General features: G+C 43.8%; 1 protein-coding gene across 5 annotated transcripts in view; it reads right to left on the minus strand.

Moving 5' to 3' along the window:
- Nucleotides 1-2,900: 2,900 nt before the first annotated feature.
- The window catches only part of SLIT2 (slit guidance ligand 2), a 689,918-nt gene continuing 670,212 nt past the window's right edge, over nucleotides 2,901-22,606 (minus strand). For 4 of the 5 annotated variants that reach the window (XM_085642360.1, XM_085642359.1, XM_085642358.1 and 1 more), the window contains 3 exons: nucleotides 17,303-17,591; nucleotides 7,366-7,577; nucleotides 2,901-4,730 (listed from right to left, as the gene is read on the minus strand). In XM_085642360.1, the coding sequence (XP_085498486.1) occupies nucleotides 4,489-4,730; nucleotides 7,366-7,577; nucleotides 17,303-17,591 (743 nt within the window). In that variant the 3' untranslated portion in view covers nucleotides 2,901-4,488. Of the gene's footprint in view, nucleotides 4,731-6,974; nucleotides 7,007-7,365; nucleotides 7,578-17,302; nucleotides 17,592-22,606 lie in introns of all 5 variants that reach the window. The other variant, XM_085642361.1, reaches the window with a different exon arrangement.

Here is a 22,606-nt window from a genome sequence, read left to right on the forward strand (position 1 = left end):
AGGAAGTCCAATCCTTGTTGGATTATGCAAACCAAATTAAGTCCCGTCTGCACAAACTGAGAACCCTAGCTCATGCATCATTGGAAGATGCCCAACCCAAACAAAAACACTTTTAAGACAAAGGGAGGAAGTGGCGTGAACTATATGTAGGAGACTGGGCTCTTATCCTCCTTCCATCCTCCCCTCACAAGTTGAGGAAGGAATGGCAAGGACCTTTCCAAATCATAAGAAAGATAGGAAAAACAACATATGTTCTAAGCCTCTCTCCGAAAAAAACACAAATTTACCATATAAACCTCTTGAAAAAATGGCTGGGACCTCCACCTAAGCAGACCCACAGTGTATCCACTGTGGAAACCCCGGACCACACTGTTCACAATACCATAATTAACAAAGACTTGACTGACAAACAGGGGGAAGAAATCCGGGCCCTACTGCTTACCCAGAAATCTTCTCCGATCAGCCTGGCAGAACCCATTTGGCTGAACATTCGATCCCGACTCAAGAAGGAGTCATGATTAGACAGAAACCCTATAGGGTCCCTGAGGCCCGGCGACTCGCTCTCCAGAACGAGGTATCACAAATGCTCAAAACCGGGGTCATGGTGCACTTCAAGAGCAACTGGTGTTCCCCAGTGGTGCTTGTTCCAAAACCGGATGGCAGCATCCGGTTTTGTATTGATTTTCGAGCAATAAACCACATCTCAAAACAGGACGGTTACCCCCTTCCCAGGGCTGATGAATTGATAGAGCGCCTTGGTGAGGCTCGGTACAGCTCAACGATAGACCTCATCAAGGGCTACTGGCAAACACCCCTAAACCCTGCTATTCAAGAAAAGATGGCTTTGGCTACACCCGATGGCCTATACCACTTTACCGTCCTCCCGTTTGGTTTGCATGGGGTGCCGGCTAGTTTCCAGAGGCTGATGGATACGGTATTGGCTGATGGATACGGTATCCTACGCCTCTACCTATCTTGACGATATTGTGGTATACAGCAAATCGTGGCAAGAACACCTGCAACATCTCCAGGCCATCATTACCGAGCTTTGGCTTGCTCGTCTACACATCAATGCGAAAAAGTCCAAGTTCGCTTTCCAGAAAGTCAAGTATTTGGGATACGTTTTAGGGAAGGGTCTAATAGAACCCCAGGCGGAGAAGATAAAAGCCATCCACAACACACCATTCCCTACTACCAAACGTGACCATAGGGCTTTCCTGGGATTAGTGGGGTACTACAGATGCTTCATAACTCAGTTTTCAGAAGTCGCTGCCCCCCTCAGGGATCTTCTGAAGAAGTCAGTCTCTGCCTCGCAGATACGTACCCCCTTGGTCCCTGAAGACCGGGCCTTTCTGTCCCTTAAAACCGCCTTGACGACCTCCCCTGTGCTAATGACACCGGGTTTCTAAAAACCCTTTATTCTCCACACGGACCCCTTCGGGGTGGTTATCGGTGCGATACTGTCCCAGGTTGATGGTGAGGGTGCTGAGAGGCCTGTCATCTATATCAGCAGGAAGTAGCTCCAGAGGGAAAGGGTCTATCCCACGATAGAGAAGGAATGCCTGGCTGTGAGATGGGGAATTGAAAAGCTGCGCTCCTATTTCGAGGGCAGACCCTTTATTTTGTATACTAACCATGCCCCTTTGACGTGGCTCCAGCGGAATAAGGGTTGCAATGACTGTGTGCTCCGGTGGTTCCTGGCCCTGCAGCCTTTCCAATATGAAGTTCGTCACCGTAAGGGCAGGGAACAGGGGAACGCTGACTTTCTTTCCCGCTATCCTCTTTCCCCGATCAGGGAAATCCAGGGGAGAGGTTGTGTCACGGAATCCCTGGGAAGTGGGCCTCACCAGCCACGCCCGATATTGACGTTTTAACCCACTTCTGTACACAGGAATGGGCTGGCCCCTTTAAGTCCGCTCGGGACCTGCGGGAGCACATGTCAGGAGGCGGGACGTCGGACCCTCTTCCCCTATCAGGAGGCCTCACCGAGGTGAAAGGGGAGGAACGAGAACCAGGAAGCACGCAAGCCGGAGGACGAACTCGAGAAGAAGAACAAGGAAGAAGACAGGAGTAGCAGCTGCTGGATCCCGAGTCAACCGGCAGTCCTTAAAGGTCCAGGAGAAGAGACCAGAGAAGGATCCGACGCCAGGAGGCCTACGACCCCACGCATCGTCCCGTCATTCTCCAGAAGGAGTGTGGCTGGAGCAAGTACGTCGTCGTCTGCGGGGGCTTTCTTTTTCACGGGGAGGGAACGGGTAGGTTTGTGAGGGCGGGCACCATTTTGCACTCTACTCTGAGGACACGTGGTGGTAGTCCTCGGTGACCCCTCACACACACCCTTTCCTTGTTAAAAATGCAGCTTCATCGTCCCTTCCATTGACTTGTGGTTTTCTTTGTATTTTTTTTTTTCATAACACCCGGGATGTTTCCCTGCCGGAGCTGAAACAAAGCGGAGTTATCGCCGAAGCCGTCCAGCCGCCAAGATTCCCGTGGATAACAAAGACTGTTTTTGTTTTCTCTTTCCTCCTCGCCCCTGCTGGTACTTGATGACCACTATTTCTTTTTGGTTCACCTTTTAAGCCAAATTAAAAAAACCTCCATAACAGAACGTTCTGGGGCTCCTACTCCTCATTTTGGGTTCTTCTCTCCCTTATGCCTACAACGCCCAGGGGCCCGTGACACACCCATCGTAACATCTTTTTCAAAATTAGATAATAATGTTTGGACACAAACATTGAACAACATACAACAAACACATTTTCTAAAGGAGAAAATGTCTTGAGAATGTTTTCTTTAATACTGTGGACATATCTGCCAAACACGTAATCACAACAGATTTAACTTTTCATCTCAATGAATTATAATGGAATCACCTAAAAAGACACATTCAGAAAGGAGTATGAAGTCAATACCTGTTTAATTTACAAACATCAGTAGCATCACTGACATCAGTCCAAATAAGACAAAGCACATTGCAATATACATGTACATCTATATTTTTCTGTAAAAAAACGCTGATCAAAACATCTGTACTTCTTTATGGGGTGTCCTGGATTTAGAGAACAGAAGAGTACAGTCTACTACAAATCATTACCAAATCTACACTGTAATTTAGCAGCAACATCGCACCATAGGGACTAATAGGGTCATAGAAAACTTTTATAAGTCACTGTTCTTGACAGGATAGTCTTCTCTAAAAAATGTAAAGGGCCTCAAGTGGAATATTAATTTGCAAAATGCCTACTCTTCTAGTGTAATTTTCTACACACCATTAAAATTTCTGCAAATATATATTTGTATTATATATAGTAGGGGAAAATACTTCTATACAATTATCAAACACAGGACCTTTTTGTGTGCCCTTCACAAACTCTTGGGTTGCATTCTTAATATTTGTGAACTTGGCGACTGCTTCAGACTTCAGAAACTGGCAGATACCAGTGTTCACAATTGAAGGAAATACAACAAAATCAAAAATATTTACTCCAAGACAGCAGGCTATGTTAGTTCTATTGCCAAACAAATCCTGATCTGTACTCCTTACTTCTTAAACAAAAATACAAAAATATCAGGACAAATATAAATTAATATATATTAAAGCATTGAAAACAGTAAGAGGGTGATCTAGAAATGTTAAGTACAGTGTACTTTGATACAATAAATATTTCTCAATGAAAGTGAATACTGTATAGAACTGAGCAGGACTCTGCCAAATACAAGTCCATATTATGGCCAATTCAACCATAAAAGTTCTGCCTTCTTGTTCCTTCTCAGCAGCCCTTTCAATGTTTATATGGCAAACTATTAATACTGGAATCTTGTAATCTTCTTTTGCTAACATGCTGCATTTACCCTATGCTACATCTGAAGAATGAATTTTAAGGTATCTTCTATGCCTGCAATCTTTCCGTAGAGTAAATCGTGCCCAATTTCCACAAATAGCCATTTGCCACAGTTCTCCAAGAAGGTGACGGACAAGATCCACAGCACAAGCCAGTAAAGTCAGATTTCACTTTTTTTGCCAAGAGTTTCTTGTACATTTGCCATGCACTTTAAGTCAGTCAGGTCCAAAAGAAATATGGACTGATATGCAGGGGATAGTTAAGAGCAGGCCTCATGATAGAGTCAAAGTTTCAGTGGTGAATTGCTGGTTGAAAGTCTAGCGAACATCAGTTTTTCCAGAGTTTCACATGACAACGAAAATAGTTCATGTTAAAAAGCATTCTTTTTGCCTCCACTGCGGTAATGGTTTCGAGGACTTTTTATGTTCCTTTAAGCTCCTCTTGGTTTGGAGGAGCTTTCAGTCTTAGCTCAACCCTTCATTCTTTTTGTGAATGAAGAAAAAGTCATTTTTTTCTGATAATAAAAATAAGTTGGTTCTGTATTTTACAATATATTTCAAATATTTTCACTATGGAGCATTAATTAGTCCAACAACAGGATCATTCAGTATACAACATTTTCAAGAGACGTGTAACGGGAACAAGTTTAGGAGGGGCACAATGTACAGCCACACTTGACTACTTTTTCAACCTCGTCCACAAACGAAGACCCATCGGTGCATTCAAAGGAGTATTTCCGCCGTTTGCTCCGCAGGGGCCCACAGCATTGGTCATTTGAACATCCTCCTTTGCATTCTAGTCGCGATACCTTCTTGGTCGTCTGGCAAGCAGCATAACCTTGCTGCTTTTGGTAATAATCTCTGATCCATTCCCCTCGACAAGAGATTTCTGCAAGAAAACAAGATGCATTTGCTTTCATTATACACATCTATATGATTAACATTATTTGCAAGAAAATTATAACTCAAGTTTGGAAACTGTTGCTACACCAAGGAACGCTAAAGACTTTTTTTTGCATACTAGTACAATTTACTTCTGAGGGCAGCATATAGTTACTGCTGGTAGAGCAATGCCTGTTCATACGCCATGGGCATTGAAAATGCGCCTGTTAGTTTTCAGTGTCCCCTCTCCATTGGTGGTTCATACTGAGGTGGTGAGCTCACTGATTTGGAGCATGCGCCATGAAAGTGTGGTCTGTGTCTGGCTACTCTGAGATTAAGACCTTCTGCTGAGTCTCTCATATTGTGAATGGAGGTCTGGGCAGTTAACTCGTCTTATTTTGGAGCTGCCAGAGAAAGCCACAGACTCTGTTTGGCACCTGAAGTTCTGCACACGTTACCACGCCATATGTCTGCCACTGGACGCTTGTAGTACTAAATGCACCACAGGGGATTCTTCCCTTGCAGGTCTCGCAACCAATGGAGGAGGAGGAGACCACCTTTGGAAATGGATCCCATTGAATTTGGATTCTTAATAGAATATTGAGGATCAGCACACAAATGTCCCCTACACAGGACTCAATTCCAAAGTTGCTTTGCACTATTCGAAACAGGTATTAGTATTTAGAAGGTACTGGGATTAAGTGAACAATCGTATAGACAACCTGGAGTCATGATCTATACAAGGAGTCAGTGTATATGTCTTAGCAAAGGTAGGCAGCTGCTCCATTCAACAGTCTGGTAGTGTCATTCGTGGCACCGTTATAAAGATGGACAGTGCTTAATTTGTAAATGAAATGGTGCCGGTGCTCAAAGCTCTGCTCTGAAACACCACATTTGCCTTTATCTCACTTCTGCATGTCCCTGCTTTTCTCCCTGTGCGACGGTGTTTATGTCTTTCTCTTCCTCTGTCTTTCCGCTTTTTTAATATTTCCTCCATTGCTCTTGGAAAACGTCTAATGCTGATAAATAAGGGCCGGTCCCCAAAAATAAGTGCCGGTGGCCCCCACCGGAAATCACTGGCACGAATTAAGCACTGCAGACAGATAAGGTGCTTTAAAGACACCTCGCTCATACACTGGGCCTATTCCAATGCATGAGCTGGATCATTTGTAGGGTCAGATGAGCTGCTTCAAATGCAGGACAATGTCCGCGTCTTTGCCTTTGCTTAATATCACAGTACAATACTGAGGAGGTCTTTCTTTAAAGGGGTTGAATCACATTCTTGCAATAAGTATATTTTTATATAGTACTTGTAGCCCCAGTGCTGCCGTATTGTAGCGCTGTATATAAGATGAATTTTCATTCCCATCTATTGGGCATACAAACAAAGGCATTTTGGAGTACATAAATTAGTACACCTGCAGAGCTTTTTTTTCAATTATTTTGTACACAGTTCCCAAAATGTATAAAATGGAAATATCCAGGGAGCATTCATATACATTAAGAAAAGAGCATGTTCTGCACTTTTTTGAAGTTTTGGGGTGGTTTCAAAAATGCATGTAAAAGTACTTCTTCCTGTACTCATAAATGGTTTTGTGAAAGTGTTTCAGTGTGCTGAATTACAACGCTGAATTCAACGCACTTGTTTAGGGCAGTGTGATTGGGTGGGCAGCTACAATATAGGTAACTGGGAATTGTTTTTGGAAAATTTGACAGGTATTGTCAATCAAACGCTAAGAAGAAAGCTAAAAATCAATTCCATAAATCCTCAGATTCACTTCTTCATGCTGCTTATTTTTAGGAGGGCCTGCCCTGTAGACACATCATAAATAAATTGCTATTACGGTGACAGGAAAATTGGATGCTTAAATCTTTTCCTTTGTTCCAAAAATACTGATCTTCTGTCCATGCACTGCTAGCAGCTGGTTCTGTTTACCACAGGGAATGCTTTTCGAGAGAATTTAATTTATAAGAGTTCAAACTCCATATTATACAATCTGTTGCCTAATACAAGTTACATTCCACTAACTTCATAAATTACTAAAGTATAAAACAGCAAAAACTGAGTCATCTGTTAATAGCTTTCAAGGCCTGTATTTATTCCAGTAACATTTACAAAAAAAAGTAAATAAATGTCAGCGAGGAAGGAAAAAAAGGATGGTGGATCTTATGGAGATGATAGGGTAAAAAAGTAAAAAATGGGTATAAAAAAATATATAAAAATAGGGTATTTCTGTATTATTAATCTCACCTGCGTAAATCGCTGTGATAAATCATTGGAAGCTGAGGGGTCAAAAGGAGAGATTAGGATAAAGCTAAGTAGAGATTTCCATCAACTGGCTGTTCAAGATTTAAAAGGATGAGAAACAAGTTATGAAGCATAGTACTGCAGGCAGTGGACTAAAAGCTATTTGTGCATATTTCTTTCAGGATAAAGAAAAAAAAAAGGCTTTTTGCACAAAGCAATACAAACTGATAAAAAAGGTCTTCGAGATTGGGCTTATATGGACTGGAAATCATTTGAAATGTTGGCCAGCGGTGGTTCTGTAAAATAATTTTTGTCTTACACACATCTCTGTTAATATTCCCGCCCCCTATCTGCAAGTTGTTCTCATCTTTGCACACGGATGAGGCAGTTTTACCTTTATCACAGTTGTCCCCGGTGTATCCGCTGCTGCACTCACAATATGCTTTTCCTAACCCGGAAAGCCTACATTTGCCATGTTTGCACTTGATGGTTTGGCACGGGTTCAGCACACCTTCCTCTTCATCGCACAGGACTCCGCTGAAACCCTGCGTACACCTGCAGCTGTATGAGAAGGCATTGATTGGCAGGCACGTGCCATGGATGCACCTGAAAGGTAGAACCACACAGTGTCAGCTGAGAACCAATGAGACCTTGAAGCAAAAACAATCCTGCTGTTTAACTCTCTAGCCTGCAAACACATATTTACTACGAAGGCAGCAAGAACTTGCGGACAGCTTCAAAAGAAAAATAAAATAAATATTTTTGTTGGTGATTACAGCTAAAGTTCCGAGAGCTCCCCATGATTTGCTTGTAAGAACTCCAATCTGCCAAGTATTATACCTATACTTTTGCACTCTGGATTTTTGACATCTGCAAGAGTTTAAGTCCTGCTGAACAGAAATCTGCTTCAAAACGTTCACTTAAAATTGTATTTCCTTCACCCTCCATATAGCCACTTTTACAGCCAACACTAAATTAACCTCTGCTCAACCCTCTGATTAGAGGCAATGTGTAAAGTATTTGTGCAACAGTTCAAACAGTAAGAAGGTGAAAAAACTACACAAAAATGATACCACACTAAATTAGAAATGTCGCTTTTTCTTCAATAAATACAAAAAGACCAAAACAATAAAAACATCCAAACAGTAGAATTGGTGCTGTGCAATTTTATAGATTTTAATGAAAATAGCACTGAAAAGCAAAATGTGACAAATATGGATACCTGTATGCGCTAGACCAGAACAAAGTTACAAGTTCAGGGCGACTGCGATGGAGTGCAGGCTGGCTACCGAGACCCAGTTAGGCCTCCTAAACAAAGTTCTTTAAATCCTGGTTTTTGGAATGTTGCGAGGATCCGCATCGAAGGTGTGTCGTGCAGCCGAAGCGGTTTATTTGTTCAGAGATGCGGCAAAGCTATGGTGCGAGAACTTGTGTCGTCATCGAGGATCCCATCAACGAGGGCTTAGGTTGCAAAGCTCGGAATCAAGGATGTGTCATGCATTCGAGGTGATGCATCGGTTCTAAGACACTGTGAGGCTGCGATGCGAAGTTCAGCATCATTGTCGAGACTGCCATCGACGAGGGATGCGAGGGTCTGTGCCTGGATGCGTCGTGCAGTGGTGGTTCTGATGAGGCTCCGATGCAATGCGGGTCTTTGCAACAGTGTGATCCGCACAGCTGGTTCTGCTCCAGGTTGTGCCGCGCAGCAGATGAGTTGTATTGGTTCCACATAGCACCTTAGGCCCACTTCCAAGGGTTTAGCATAAGGGTGGCACCCCTTGGCAGGGTAGAGTCACAAATGGCAAGGTCCAGGGTTGTTGGAACCATGTAAGGTCCCTGTAAGGTCCCTGAGGCTTCAGATCAGGAGTCCAGCAAATTAGCCTTTAAAGTCAGTCTGGGGTTCATAGTTCAAGAAATGCAGGTCCAGTCTTTCTCACCCAGGCAAGAGGGCAGCAGGACAGCAATCCTTCAGGGCAGCAGTCCAGCAGAGTGGCAGTCATTTCATCAGCACAGCAGTCCACCTTCCTGGTAGAGTATCCACAGGTCTAGAAGTGTCCTGAAGAGTTAGTGTCTGAGGCTCAGTATTTATACCCAGTTGTGCCTTTGAAGTGGGGAGAAGCTTCTAGAGGCATGCCTTTGAAATGCAAATTTGCTCTGCCTCTCTTGCCCTAGCTCCAGGGTAACTACAGGGTTATGCAGCCCTTTGTGTGGAGGCAGCCTAATCAAGTGTAAGTGGGGCTGTGCCCTGCTCCTCCCTCCTATCCTGCAAGTGATGGCCCATCCAGGCACACCTAAGCTCCCTATTGTGAGTGGCTGCCTTGGAAAATACACAAAGCCCAACTGTCAACTATTCCCAGTCATGTGTCCCAGCGACAAGCTGCAGGCACCAAATGGCTAAGTCAGGAAAATGCTAACTTTGGCATTTTCAAAACTGTAATTTTAAATCTGACTTTATCATAAGACAGAAATTTTCATTAAAAGACGCCAAACATGAACTAGTTGCCTGCTCCCACTTGGAAATTACAGCTTATTAAATGTAAGAAGGTAACTCCAATGTCATCCTATGAGAGCGGTATGTCTTGCAGTAGTAAAAAACGAATGTAAGATTTTTTTACTACCAGGATATGTGAACCTCCAAAGTACATATTCAATTTTTTTAATACATTGCACCCTACCTCCTGCGCTTTACAGGTCATACCCAAAGGGCAGGGCCCCGGAAATTATTAAATTGTGTGGCGATTTTTTCATAACTATAGATTTGCTGCATTAGCCACATAATCCATCATCTGCAGATATTAACAAAAAATGTTTTGTTTCAGGCACAAAGACTTTAAAAGTTACTAAAAAAAGCAGCATCACATGTTACTGCGCAGTGGAAGACGCTTTGCAAAGCTGAACTTGTCACTTTTTTTTTGTTATTTATTGCTATATTTGAGTGTTAAACTGGTACTAATGAGGTGCAATCAATGCTGCATAATTTGCCTTTACTTGTTGCATTATTTTCTCAACACTGCCACATAATTTGACCCACTCCTGCCACTTAATTTCAGTGGCCCTGCCTGGGGGGTGACTTATATGTATTAAAAAGGAAGGTGTGGGCTTGGCAAAAGGTTTATTTTGCCTTTTGACATTGCAGTTTAAAACTACAAACACAGGCTGCAATGGCAGGCCTGAAACAGGTTTAAAGGGTGAATAAGGGGGACAGCACAATCAGTGCTGCTGGCCCACTAGTAGCATTTAAGTTACAGGCCCTGGCCACAGGTTGTGCCACCTTACATGGGAGGTACAAGTAAATGAAATATGCCAATTGGGTATAAGCCAATCTTACCATGTTTTAAGGAAAGAGTACAAAGACTTTAGCACTTGTTAGCTGTGGTAAAGAACGCAGGGTCCGAAGGCCAGCAAAAGCAAAGTCAGCAAAACAGAAGGATTGAAGACAAAATGTTAGGAGGAAATCCACATCAAGGATGCCAGTTCTTATACGCGTGTCCCTCCGCTGAAAGTGGGGAGAACTACCCAACCCCTTGGGAGTTCTCTTCAATAAGGCAGAAAAACCTGGAGAGGCCATCATCATTGGCGTGGTCTGTTCCAGGACGGTTCTCCACCGTAAAGCCCACTCTCTGTCGGGTGATAGACCACTTCAACAGTTTGGGAATAAATTGCTATTACAGTGACAGGTAAACTGGATGATTGTCTGTTGTCGTAGGGGTCTGTTGTCTGTCTGTACCCGTAATTGAGCACAAAGCAGGCATGGTCTCATGTTATTCAGTGCCCAGACCACTGCAAAGGCTTCCCTTTCTATTGCACTGCACCTTCATTCCTGGGGAAGTAACCTCCTACTGATAAAGGCTATTAGTTGATCTATGCCCTCTTTGTTCAACTGTGAGAGCACAGCCCCAATGCCATGCTCTGAGGCGTCCATCTGGTAAATGAGTTATTTGAAGAAATCAGGGACCTTGAGCATGGGTGCTCTGCACATGGCTTCTTTCAGAGTATCAAAAGCGTTCTGACATGCCTCCGTCCATATCACCTGTCTGGGCTGCTTCTTGGAAGTCAGCTCTGTCAAGGGTGCAACAATGGTGCCAAATCCCTTGACAAATCTCCTGCAATAACCAGTGAGGCCTAAGAACGCTCTCACCTTGGTCTGGGTCTTTGGAGAGATTCCCAAGCCAGAATGGTCTCAATCTTGGCCTGCAGGGGCTGCACCTTGCCACCTTCCCACTTGGTGTCCAAAGTAGTCCACGAACTCTGCCTTATCTGGCACTTACTGGCCTTGATAGTCTGGCCTGCTCTCTGCAAAGCCTGAAGCACTTCCCCAAAGCAGCACTCCTAGCTAGAACTGAAGACCACAATGACGTCTAAATAGGTGACGCTGGAGTTCTTCAATAAGGCCAGGACCTGGCTGACCAACCTGTGGAAGGTGGCAGGAGTGTTCTTCAATCGAAAGGGTGTCACCTGGAACTGGCCTTCTGGGGTAGGGAATGTGGACCTCTCTTTAGCCCCCTTGGGTAAGGCAATCTGCCAGTACCTAGACGTTAAGTCCAACATGCTAAGGAACTTGGCAGCTCCCAACTGATCTATGAGCTCATCACTCTGGGGATGGGGTGTGCATCAGTCTTGATGACTTCATTGAGCCCCCAGTAATTCACACAGAACCTAAGTTCTAGGGTGGTAGCTGGAGGAGCAGCCTTGGGGACCAGCGCCACTGGGCTGGACCTATGGTTGTCTGAGGGCTCAATAAACCCTAACTCCAGTATCTTGGAGAACCACCTCCTTAATTGTGGTGCTCATCTTATCAGACAACCTGGATATTTTATGCATTATATGAATACTGTCTCCAGTAGCAATATCATGGGTGCACCATCTAGTGAGTCCTGGGGTAAGGGAGAAGAGAGATGCAAACTGCCCCAACAACTAATGGCAGTCTCTCTGCTGTTCTAGGGATAGTGTAGGGGAGAGGCTGACACACTCCACTAACAAATCATGATCCTTGGAAGCAAGGACATCAGGGAGGTTCACTCTCTTTCTCCACCCCATCATCCATGACCAAGAGCATGGTTACCTCTGACCTCTTGAAGTGGGGTTTGAAGTGATGGCTGTGAAAAACCCTTAAACAGTTCCTGGGAGTCTTAAGGCTACCAGTTAGGTGACCTCGCTCTTGGTCTCTTTCACCTCATACCATTGGTCTTGCAGGGCCATGGGCTTCACTGGCTTCATCACCCACACTTTTTGGCCAGTCTGAAACTGGACCAGAGTGGCCTTAAGGTCATACCACTTTTTCATGACCTGGCTGCCTTCTAGATTCTCTTGAGCTTTTCTTCCAAATGAGCTACATCTTGGTACGGAGTGCCAGCATGTAGCTGACCACATTCTGGGTGGCTTTCACCACACTGAGAGGTCCTCTCACATAGTGCCCGTACAGAATTTCAAAGGGGATGAAGCCACCCCCTTCTGCAGTACCTCCCTGTGGCAAGCAAAAAGAATAGCAGGAGGGCGTTCCCACTTCCGCCTCAAGGGCTCTGACAGGCCCATTATCATGCCTTTAGGGTCTTGTTGAACCTCTCAACAAACATATTAGTTTTGGGGTGGTAGGGAGAGGAGAACTTGTAAGTTACCCCACACTCCTTCCACATGGACTTCATGTATGCGGACATGAAGTTGGTACCATGGTCAGATTCCAACTACTTCAGGAAAGCCATACAGGTAAAGATCCCTCAGTGCTTTGGCCACCGTGGTCACAGTCACTGTCCTTTGAGGTATGGTCTCTGGGTAACGAGTGACATGGTCTACCAAGACCAGGATGAAATTGTTGCCAAGGGCTTTCTTGGTGTCCAGAGGCCCAACAATGTAAATGCATACCCATTCAAAGGGAGTGCCAATGACAGGGAATGTCTGGAGAGGAGCCTTGAGCTTCCCTCCTGACTTGCCACTGGTCTGGCAGGCAGGGCACGACCTGCAGAACGCATCTGAGGTCTTCCTCATCTGTAGTCAGTAAAAGTGTGTGACAAGCCTTTCAAAGGTCTTGTCCTGCCCTAGATGATCTACTAGGGGTACATCATGGGCCAGCTCCAGTAGGAAAGCCCTGTAGCACTGGGAGACAACCAACACACAGATTGCACCAGGCTCAGGAACCTTAGGCTCACTATACAGAAGACCATTCTCCCAGTAAATTTAGGTGATCACTAAAGATAAGTTGCCAGCTGCCTGGGCATTGGCCTGCCACCATGCGCCCTCAGGAGTAGGGCATTCCATCTGCGCCTCGCAGAACTCCTCACTAGTAGGACCCCCTTTCTTCTGCCAGTTTGTCAGCTCAGGTACGTTCCAGAGGGCAACAACATCCTCCCCTGTAGACTGCATGGCATCCCCCTCAGAGGCAGCCTGCTCCTGGACCGTGGGAGTTTCAGGAACAGGTTTCCCGCACCCCTTGCCCTTCCTGTTTTTGGCATGCACCTGGGCCATTCTTCCAGGTCCTCCTGATTACCCACTCAGGCGGCAATTGACCGTGTGGTCAGGCACACACACTCAAACAATCCTAACATCTCTGAGTTCAACCTAAACTCCACCTCATTCCAATGTTGTCAAATCTAGGTAATTGCCAAGTAGACAATTTACAGGTGCAGATGGACTCACAGCTACCCTCAAGGAACCTGAGTTCTCAAAACAAACCAGAGCCAATGAGAGGTGACTCACATGGTTGTCTGCTGCAGTAACCTGGTAGAATGCATTAGGAACTACCTGCTCTGAGATCACAAGTTGACATATGATAGCTGTCATGCTAGCTCCAGTGTCTTTAAGAGCCTCAACCCTCTGCCCATTAATGGTGACCCACTACCTGTAATTCCTAGTGTTACTAGGCATGTGAGTTCTCCGCACCATCTCTCCATCACCCAGAGACACTATGGTAACCTCTATGCTATCCACCACACTATCTGGGGCAATCTCATCCCCAAGCGCTACACTAACCAACCCCGATGTCTACCCACCAGTGGGGGGCTGTGCCTGCTTGGGACACTTGGCATTCCCCTTGTAATGCCCAACTTGTTGGCACTTTCCTAATTCACACCGCCCCTGATAATCCTTTACTTCACTGCCCTTCATTCATCCAACCACTGCCTTGCAAAAGGAGCCCACACAATCGAACCAGGACTGCTGGGGAAGCTTCTGGCTGTCCCTAAATGTCTACCTGTACTTCTCATTTGTAAGACCATACTTTATGACTAGGGTTTCCTTCATGGGAAGATACTTCATCCTGTCTCTTGCCAACAGGGCATCCCTCCCCTTGCTAGGGATATGCTTCCAGGGGCTAGCCTCCCCCCTCCCTCCCCCCAATCCTCCTCAGGGATCCTGTGGCTCTGCAAAGCCAACTTATATGCTTAAAACCACTTGTCTATGTTGCTCCCCACAACAAAGTCATGCACCAGACCTTTAGGAATATGGACCCTCTTGTCTCCAGAGGGCAATGTAGGATTACTGCCACCATCACTGCTGGACCCTGCCTGACCTTGAGATCTCGCTCCTTCAGACTAATGGCCTGATCTAAATCTTGTCGACAACGGTGACGGATATCCCATCCAGTGAAATATACATACCATTTTATCCTATGAGATTTATATTTAGGCGAACTGGATATCTGTCACCATTGTAATGGAGTAACCCATCCACCGAGATCTAAATCAGGCCATAAGTTTGTGAGCCAACAAGATGTTTCTCTCCTCCAAGGGTCCCTCAGCCTAAGCCTTTTTCTGTTCTGCATCCATGGCCAGTTTCTTCTCCTCTATCCTGAGTTTGACCATCTCCAGCCTGACCTGTCTTTCCTCCTTCCATCCGCCAGCTCCTTTGGGGACAGGCTTTGGTAAGGCACTCTGCTTTTTGCTCTGGCCGGGAATTCCAACCCAGGAGGCACGTCCTCCCTCTCAGCACACTGCTGCCTCTCAGGGCTGGTATCCAGATCCTCTCCTTGCCATTCCACATCATCCTCTCTTTCTGTGCCTATACCCAGTCACTGGTGGACTTCCAGCTAGGACCTCAGCGCCTTTTGGAGCTTTACATTCCTGGTGTTGGTCTTTGGTGGCACTCCCCTCTCTTTACAGAACTCCTTCAGCTGAGCCACAGTGTAGGCCTTATTTTAGCCAGGTCAAACTCCATACTTGTAGAGGTTGGTAGAGGCACAACAGTCAGTAGAATGAGAGGGAATTTAGATGAACAAAAAGGCCAATCAAAGAGAATTTTAACATGAATTGGTCTTAGATATGGGATGGTAGTGTACACAAAATCACTGTATGGCACTGCACAAACAAGTCCTAATCCTCTCCACTGATCACCAATGTAAGAAATTGGGTTGTTGGTTGATTTGGGTGTGAGCCCTGGTTAAACAGCAACCACATTCCTGGTCTGGGTGAGGCACAAACCAACCCTAAATTAACCTGTGCTCAACCTTCTAGTAGCTCGGCACACAACAGTCAGGCTTAACTTAGAGGCAATGTGTAAAGTATTAGTGCAAGACTTTGAACAGTAATAAGGTTAAAACAGCACACAAAAAGGATCCCACACCAGATTAGGAGAATAGAGTTTCCTTTAATAAATAAAACCAGACCAAAATGACAAAAATCCAATCAGTAGAACCGGAACTATGCAATTTTAATTATTTTTTGTGAAAATAGCATAAAAAAGCACAAAGCACCAACTGTGGATATCTGGTTGCACCGGAACGGGACAAAGTCACAGTTTAATGCTGACCACTATGGAGCATGGGCCGGCTACAGGGATCCAGTTATGTCCGCTGAACAAAGTCCCTTAAATCCTGGTTTGCAGAGAGTTCCAAGGATCTCCGTCAGAGATGCGATGCGCAGCTGAAGCAGTTCATCAGTTCCGAGGTGCAGCGAGGCTGCGGACCAAGGTCCTGCGTCGTCATCGAGGATCCTGTTGATGAGGGCTTGTGATGCAAAGTCTGGTGTCGAGGATGCTTCATGCAGTTGAGGCAATGCGTCGGTTCCGAGTAGCTGTGAGGCTGCGATGCAGAGTCCGGTGTCGTCATTGAGGCTACCATCAACGAGGGATGTGACGGCCTGCGCCAAGGATGTGTTGTGCTTTACAGATTTGGCACTTAAACTCACAAACAAGCAAGACTGGATCATCTTCCTTTGAATTACTTATGAGAAGATAATGTACACTTTCACGAGCCCATTGGACATTAAAGTGCATTACCAATGAGGCATGAGGAGAAACTTAATTCCAGAATACAAATATATTCCTTGGAAGTGATGTGTTTGCCTAACTCTAAAAGAATTTGGGAGAAAGACAAGTGAGAGAAGTGGAGAGTCTGAGCACGTGGTAGGACATTCGAAGATGTTAAGTGCCCACTCATACCTCTCCAATTGTCCACTGAGCTCATTAGTACAACCTGACTATAAGTTCTGTCAGATTCCATCCTAGTTGTGTTCTAGTGGGTTGGAAATAATGTCCAGTGAGTGGTCTGAGATTTCACCGATGAAACCTTGATCCTCACAGGCTCTGAACTATACCATGTCTGTAGGAAAAATGGATTGAGACATTCGTACAAGGTGGCGTCCTACACAAGATCCTTTATAATATCCTTTATATCACATAGAACCTAATCACACATCTAAAAGCTTGGATCAGAGTAAAGACTAAAAATGGCACTAAAAGTGGTTTGCTGGTATTTTGTGTGCAAATTTCAGATTAGGGCTCAACACAAAAGTACAAAATGCCTTGTGTGATACTGGCAGGAGTCTGTCTGAAGCAGAAAATGTCTCTCAGGGAGACATTTCCTGCTCATGTCTTCTTATGTGTAGACCTATGAGGGGGCCTTTGAGTTGCTGGGTGTGTGTAGCTAGAGCTGGCCAGGACAGCTTTGCATAAAGAGCTCCCTTTGCCTCAAACACGAGACATCACAAGGTGGGAGGATGGTGTGAACATTGAAGAATGACATATGGGATTATCCTATAAAGTGTTACACTGGGACTTCCAAATGTAGGCAATATAGTTTGGCATCCATAACACCCTGAAGTTCCTAAAATTAAAAAGTTACTCATTGACCAATAATTTAGAACCGTTATCTCAAAAAAAGTATATTAAAGAATAGGGTATGACATTTTTGTGCTCAAAAACAAAAACAACAGGATTTGTTTTCTAGCATACATCAATGGGTAGCAATAGTCAGCTACAATACATTAGAAACTAAATGAACAAGAAAAGTAGGTGAAAAGGTAAAACAATGCTGCCACTGATAAATAAGTAGTATACAAATGTAATATAGCAATGGTTCAATCGACCCAAAAGAACAGTAAAGTAAATAAAATGGTCAGACATACTTATTTCCAAGACAAGGATCGTTGGTTTGCTGATCACACAGGGGTCCTGTCCAGCCTCCTTCACATTCACAGGAGAAGCCTGACTGGCTCGTGGCGTGACACGAACCATGCACACAAACCCTCTTGTGGCATGGCTCACATCCTGGAATAATGCCTGCTTGGAGGGACAATCTCCTGAAGTCCTGAAGCTCAGTGTTAATGTAGAGGTTGCGGATGCAACCATGAAAGCTGGTGCCATTCTGGCCTGGAGACTGACGCAGAGCTGCAACATTATTCTTAACAGGCATGCCTGGAAGAAAAGTATGTTTCTTAGATTGAGTTTTACAAGTGAAGAGAACAGCACACGGCTTCGCTTCCAATAAGGTAGTACAACAGACTCGAGAGATAGTGCTGCTGATGAACAAGTCATGTGTTGCCACTTAATCGCTTGCTGACAGTGGCTATACGGTAGCCCAGAAGGGTCTTGTATGGCATCCTTGAACTGAAAAGGCTGGAAACAGATTAGGCACTATGGGGCATATTAACAAGGCAGCGCTATAAAGTTATCGCTGCTTTTGCGGCCGATAAACGGCGATAATTGTATCGCCTTATCAGCAAAGACACGCTATCGCGTGTTTTGCTGACTTAGCGCCCGTTTCCACCACGCCTAACTTTGCATCGCTAATGAGATGCAAAGTAGGCGTGGCTGTGAAACCAACCAGGGAAAATATCGTGAAGGCAGCTTCACGATATTAACAAGGAAGGGTAGCGATTATTTAAATCGCGTTAAGTATGCCTTAACGCAGGAATTTAACGTCTTTTAAATTCCTGACTAAGGCATACTTAACATGAGGGGTGGATTCTGTGGCTAAGACCACAGGCCCTATCATCTAGGATATCGCCGTTTTCCACCATGGAAAACGGCGATATCCACACTATCTCTGGAATTTTTATTGCCTCGGCGATGCGCGTTGTCGATAACGCGCTAACCAGGCGATAAATTCCAGAGATTGTCGAAGATAAATATGCAAGCGCTAAGCGCGCTTTGCGATATTTATCACCGCCCCTTGTTACTATGCCCCTAAAACACTTACCATGCTTAACACAAAATTATGGTGCTGACTGGGCAAACAAAAATGTAACATTTTATGGTAGTCTTTCCATGGAAAGTATATATTTATTGGAGACGGAAGTTAAAGGCAGTAATGTAGATACTCTAGAATTTTACATTTCCCAATATCATTATCATTTGAGCAGAATCCCCAGCTGTTTCTTCACCAGGTATGATGTTGGAACTGTCCCTTCATAAGCACCCACTCGGTGCTGAAGTCCCAGTGTTTTTATGCAGTGTTGTTGATGGAAATGTGCTTTTCTTTGTTCTCTAATGGAGAAAGTGTTCTCACGTTCTCAACTCATGTAGGATCTGTATCCCAAAGCATTGTGGGTTTCAGTGTCACATCCAGATGAGGGCATCTAGTCACACCTGAGGCACGAACAGAACACTTGGAGAAAAACAACTTTCAATTTGTCAGACCCATCAATTGATGGCAGGATTACTGGTGGCATGTAAATCTACAATAGACTCTTGCAAAAATCATACAAGTGTTTGGCTGAATAGGATTGTCTGTCTTTTGGTTGTTTTAAGCAGATGTTAACTTTCTATACAACCCTACTGATTATGTCATGGTGAAATTATTTTAACTTATAGCTCCCAGCTCATGCAAATAACATGTATACCAATTACTTTGCCAGCCTAAAACTGAATAATTAAAACCTAGCCACATTGTCCTTTCTGCTTCTCCTAAATGATGATGCCAGTGTTCCCATTACACCTAGGATTGCTTTTGTGCATAAACAATCCTCTAAGGCTTTTTCCTCTTTATACTTGTGCTACAGCAGACGCAGAGCAATGCAAGGCCGCGACCTGCGCTGCATTGCTTTACTCCAGATTTACCATGAACCGCAGGGCCACACAAGGTGGCCTTGTACTACTTAAATTTCAGCATAGGTTTTGCATTGCACTGTGAAGATTACAGTAAGTAATTGGGCCATATTCACCTTGTTTTTCTTTCTTGTCACAGTCCTTACTACCTGAGGATATCTCAAGCAGTAGCAGAATCTTTAAACAATGTGAGGCATCACTGTGTTAAATGGCACAATATGCAGTGTCAACAAAGCAATCAAATCAACGCAAAAAAACTGCAGGAACAATCCACCTGGTGATATAGTGCGTAGAGGTCTCATGGAAATGTCTGAAAAAGCACTGCATTAAAGTTGTGAACATTATGTAGCTATAGCATGAGTTGCAAGGCTCTGCGTTGGATCCAACAAAACCACCACTTAAGAAAAAACATAAGCAGCTGGTATGGTTAATCAATTTGAACAATTCGTCTGACAAAAAAGGAAATGGGTTCGACAGTCAGATGTACAGATGTTGTTAAAATACTGCAAAAATTTAGAATGTAAAACCGATTTCTCTGAGGCCCTAGGATGGGGTAAAGGAGCTTTATAAATACACAGCTTCAAATGAACGTGATGAAAAAAGACTGATTAAAAAGCGACTTCTCTTTTTCCGCTTGTTCACAGACCCTTAATGCTGCCTCTAAAATAGCTTTACTTGTAGGATCCTCAAAAACAAGCCAAATCATGAGGAGAAGCAGGTAGAAGTGGAGTCTAATGTGTCACGAAAGAGTCCAATACATTATTTGGATTGTACTGCCAGGAGAAATTAGAGGTCCCTATAGCTGTCACTGAAACAAAAACAAATTTTCACATACTTAGACCAGAGAGGGTTTTTGAAAACAGGATAAATGACGCTCAGGCAGGTAAACGGACAGATGAAGTAAGAAGAACAAAGAACCAATGCTTTGCGGTGCCCACACCCCTGTATAAGGTGTGGGCGAAAGCCCATGCCAGAACAATTGTAAGCAAATCCTGTGCACACGTGACAATTTTGGTAATCAGATCACAGAAAGAACAACAAAGTTCAACAAAAAATGAAGAAATGTTGTTTTAATTCAAAAGATGTTTTCATCAGCACAAAGGGCGCCAGCCGACACGTGTTTCGTCAACAGTAGAACAACTGTGACTCTTCAGGGCTGGGAAACAATATAATAATAAATCAAAAAATGCCAAAAAGCAAAGAGAAAGGGGTGACAATAAAAATCAACATAATGGTGACAAAACAAACGCAAAGAATGACATTAACAATCAAAGAGCACGGATAATTGGGTGACAGAATAATTCCAAAATTGAGATGAGGGTGACAATATGTAACAACGCACTGAACGAAAAGGGCAGATCACAAGAAAGAGGGGGTTGCAAAAAAAGGGGGGGGAGAGGAAAGCGAAAAGAATAATGTAAAAGGAAGGGTGAGGGTTCATAGATAAAGAGTAATAAGCGATATGCATGAGATGAAAAGGCATAAGAAATAAGATCATAAAGAATAACTAAAGGCCTTAAAATTGTGGTAATGCCTAATTAAATAACATTGGCAAGAAACAATGTGTAGAGGGAGCCTTGACACAAATACAAAAAGTAAGCAATGGAAGCATATTAAGCAGAAGCAAATTAGATAATGAAAAAACATTTGTAAATAAGAAAACAGCCTCAAATTGCGCAAAAACACGTAAAAATATTGAACTGAAAATTCGCAAACATTTAGAACATAAAATATCAAGACTGCAACAACTCTGAAGCAAAGGGCAGAAACGGGGTGAGGGTAACGCTGAGACTAAGTAGGATGTAACAAGCGTGCAAGGCAGTAGGAGAATGAAGGACAAGTGCATAAGACATGCAACATGCAACTATCACAAAGTGCGCGGCACTAGGTAGGAGCGGGATGGAACGGCAAGTGAAAAAACGACAAGTAGTGTCCAAGGGCAACTGAGGCTAGGAAAGCGGCAAGGTTGATTACGAAATAAACAGCAAAAGGCGGATAGTGTGTAGGAGCAGGCTAAAAAAAGAGTAAAGATGTAAAGTCAAAATCAACAGAGTAAAACAGAATGAAAACCTCTCCTCTACACATTGTTTCTTGCCAATGTTATTTAATTAGGCATTACCACAATATTAAGGCCTTTAGTTATTCTTTATGATCTCATTTCCTATGCCTTTTCATCTCATGCATATCGCTTATTACTATTGATCTATGAACCTTCACCCTTCCTTTTCCATTATTCTTTTCGCTTTCCTCTCCCCCCCCTTTTTTTGCAACCCCTTCTTTCTTGTGATCTGTCCTTTTCGTTCAGTGCGTTGTTACATATTGTCACCCTCATCTCAATTTTGGAATTATTCTGTCACCCAATTATCCGTGCTCTTTGATTGTTAATGTCATTCTTTGCGTTTATGTTTTGTCACCATTATGTTGATTTTTATTGTCACCCCTTTCTCTTTGCTTTTTGGCATTTTTTGATTTATTATTATATTGTTTCCCAGCCCTGAAGAGTCACAGTTGTTCTACTGTTGACAAAACATGTGTCGGCTGGCGCCCTTTGTACTGATGAAAACATCTTTTGAATTAAAACAACATGTCTTCATTTTTTGTTGAACTTTGTTGTTCTTTCTGTGATCTGATTACCAAAATTGTCACGTGTGCACAGGATTTGCTTACAATTTTCACATCCTGATAGTCACAGGAACTAGGGTTCGATCCATATGAAGTACCGGGGAAAAAATTAACCGAAGATCTAGGATTCACCATTTTTATGGTTGCGTCATTCCCTTTTAAAATACAAATGGATATTTTCTTCGAACACTGACCAGCATCAGCGGCAAATAAAAGACCACAAAATAAGACTCCAGGAGGAAATAACAAATTGTCCAAAGCTCACTGTGGCCACCAGCATGATAGGCCCCCATCTTTTTCTGAACCACGAACAGAAACTTACAGGAGCAATGGAAGTGTAAGTTGAACCTATTGAACAACTCTTAAGGACCATAGTCTTTCCAGATAATGTTAAAGTACAATCTAGTTCAGAACATAACCTTAACAAATGATCAATTTGCCACAATACAAAATTATAGAAGCTAATGACCAGTAAGAGGCCAGAGCTGTAAGTTGGCAGATCCGTTTTTACCACAGCACGGAAATACACCTGTCTTGGCAGCATGAGGATGTGCAAACACAAAACCTGTTCTACAAGAATGCCTACCAAATGGCAAGTGATCTAGTGACTGATAGAATTACTCTCTTGACAATTGGTATAGGTCCACTGTGTCTAAATCTCAAAACCCATGCCTGCAATGGTATTGTCTGCTGCAAAGATCGAGTTTGGTCAGGCCTCAGAGGCTGATTGCCCAATCTGTGTGCCTTTTTGCAGAAATTCC

Source organism: Triturus cristatus, chromosome 2_2 (genome assembly GCF_964204655.1).
Source record: "Triturus cristatus chromosome 2_2, aTriCri1.1, whole genome shotgun sequence".
NCBI classification, from domain to species: domain Eukaryota; kingdom Metazoa; phylum Chordata; class Amphibia; order Caudata; family Salamandridae; genus Triturus; species Triturus cristatus.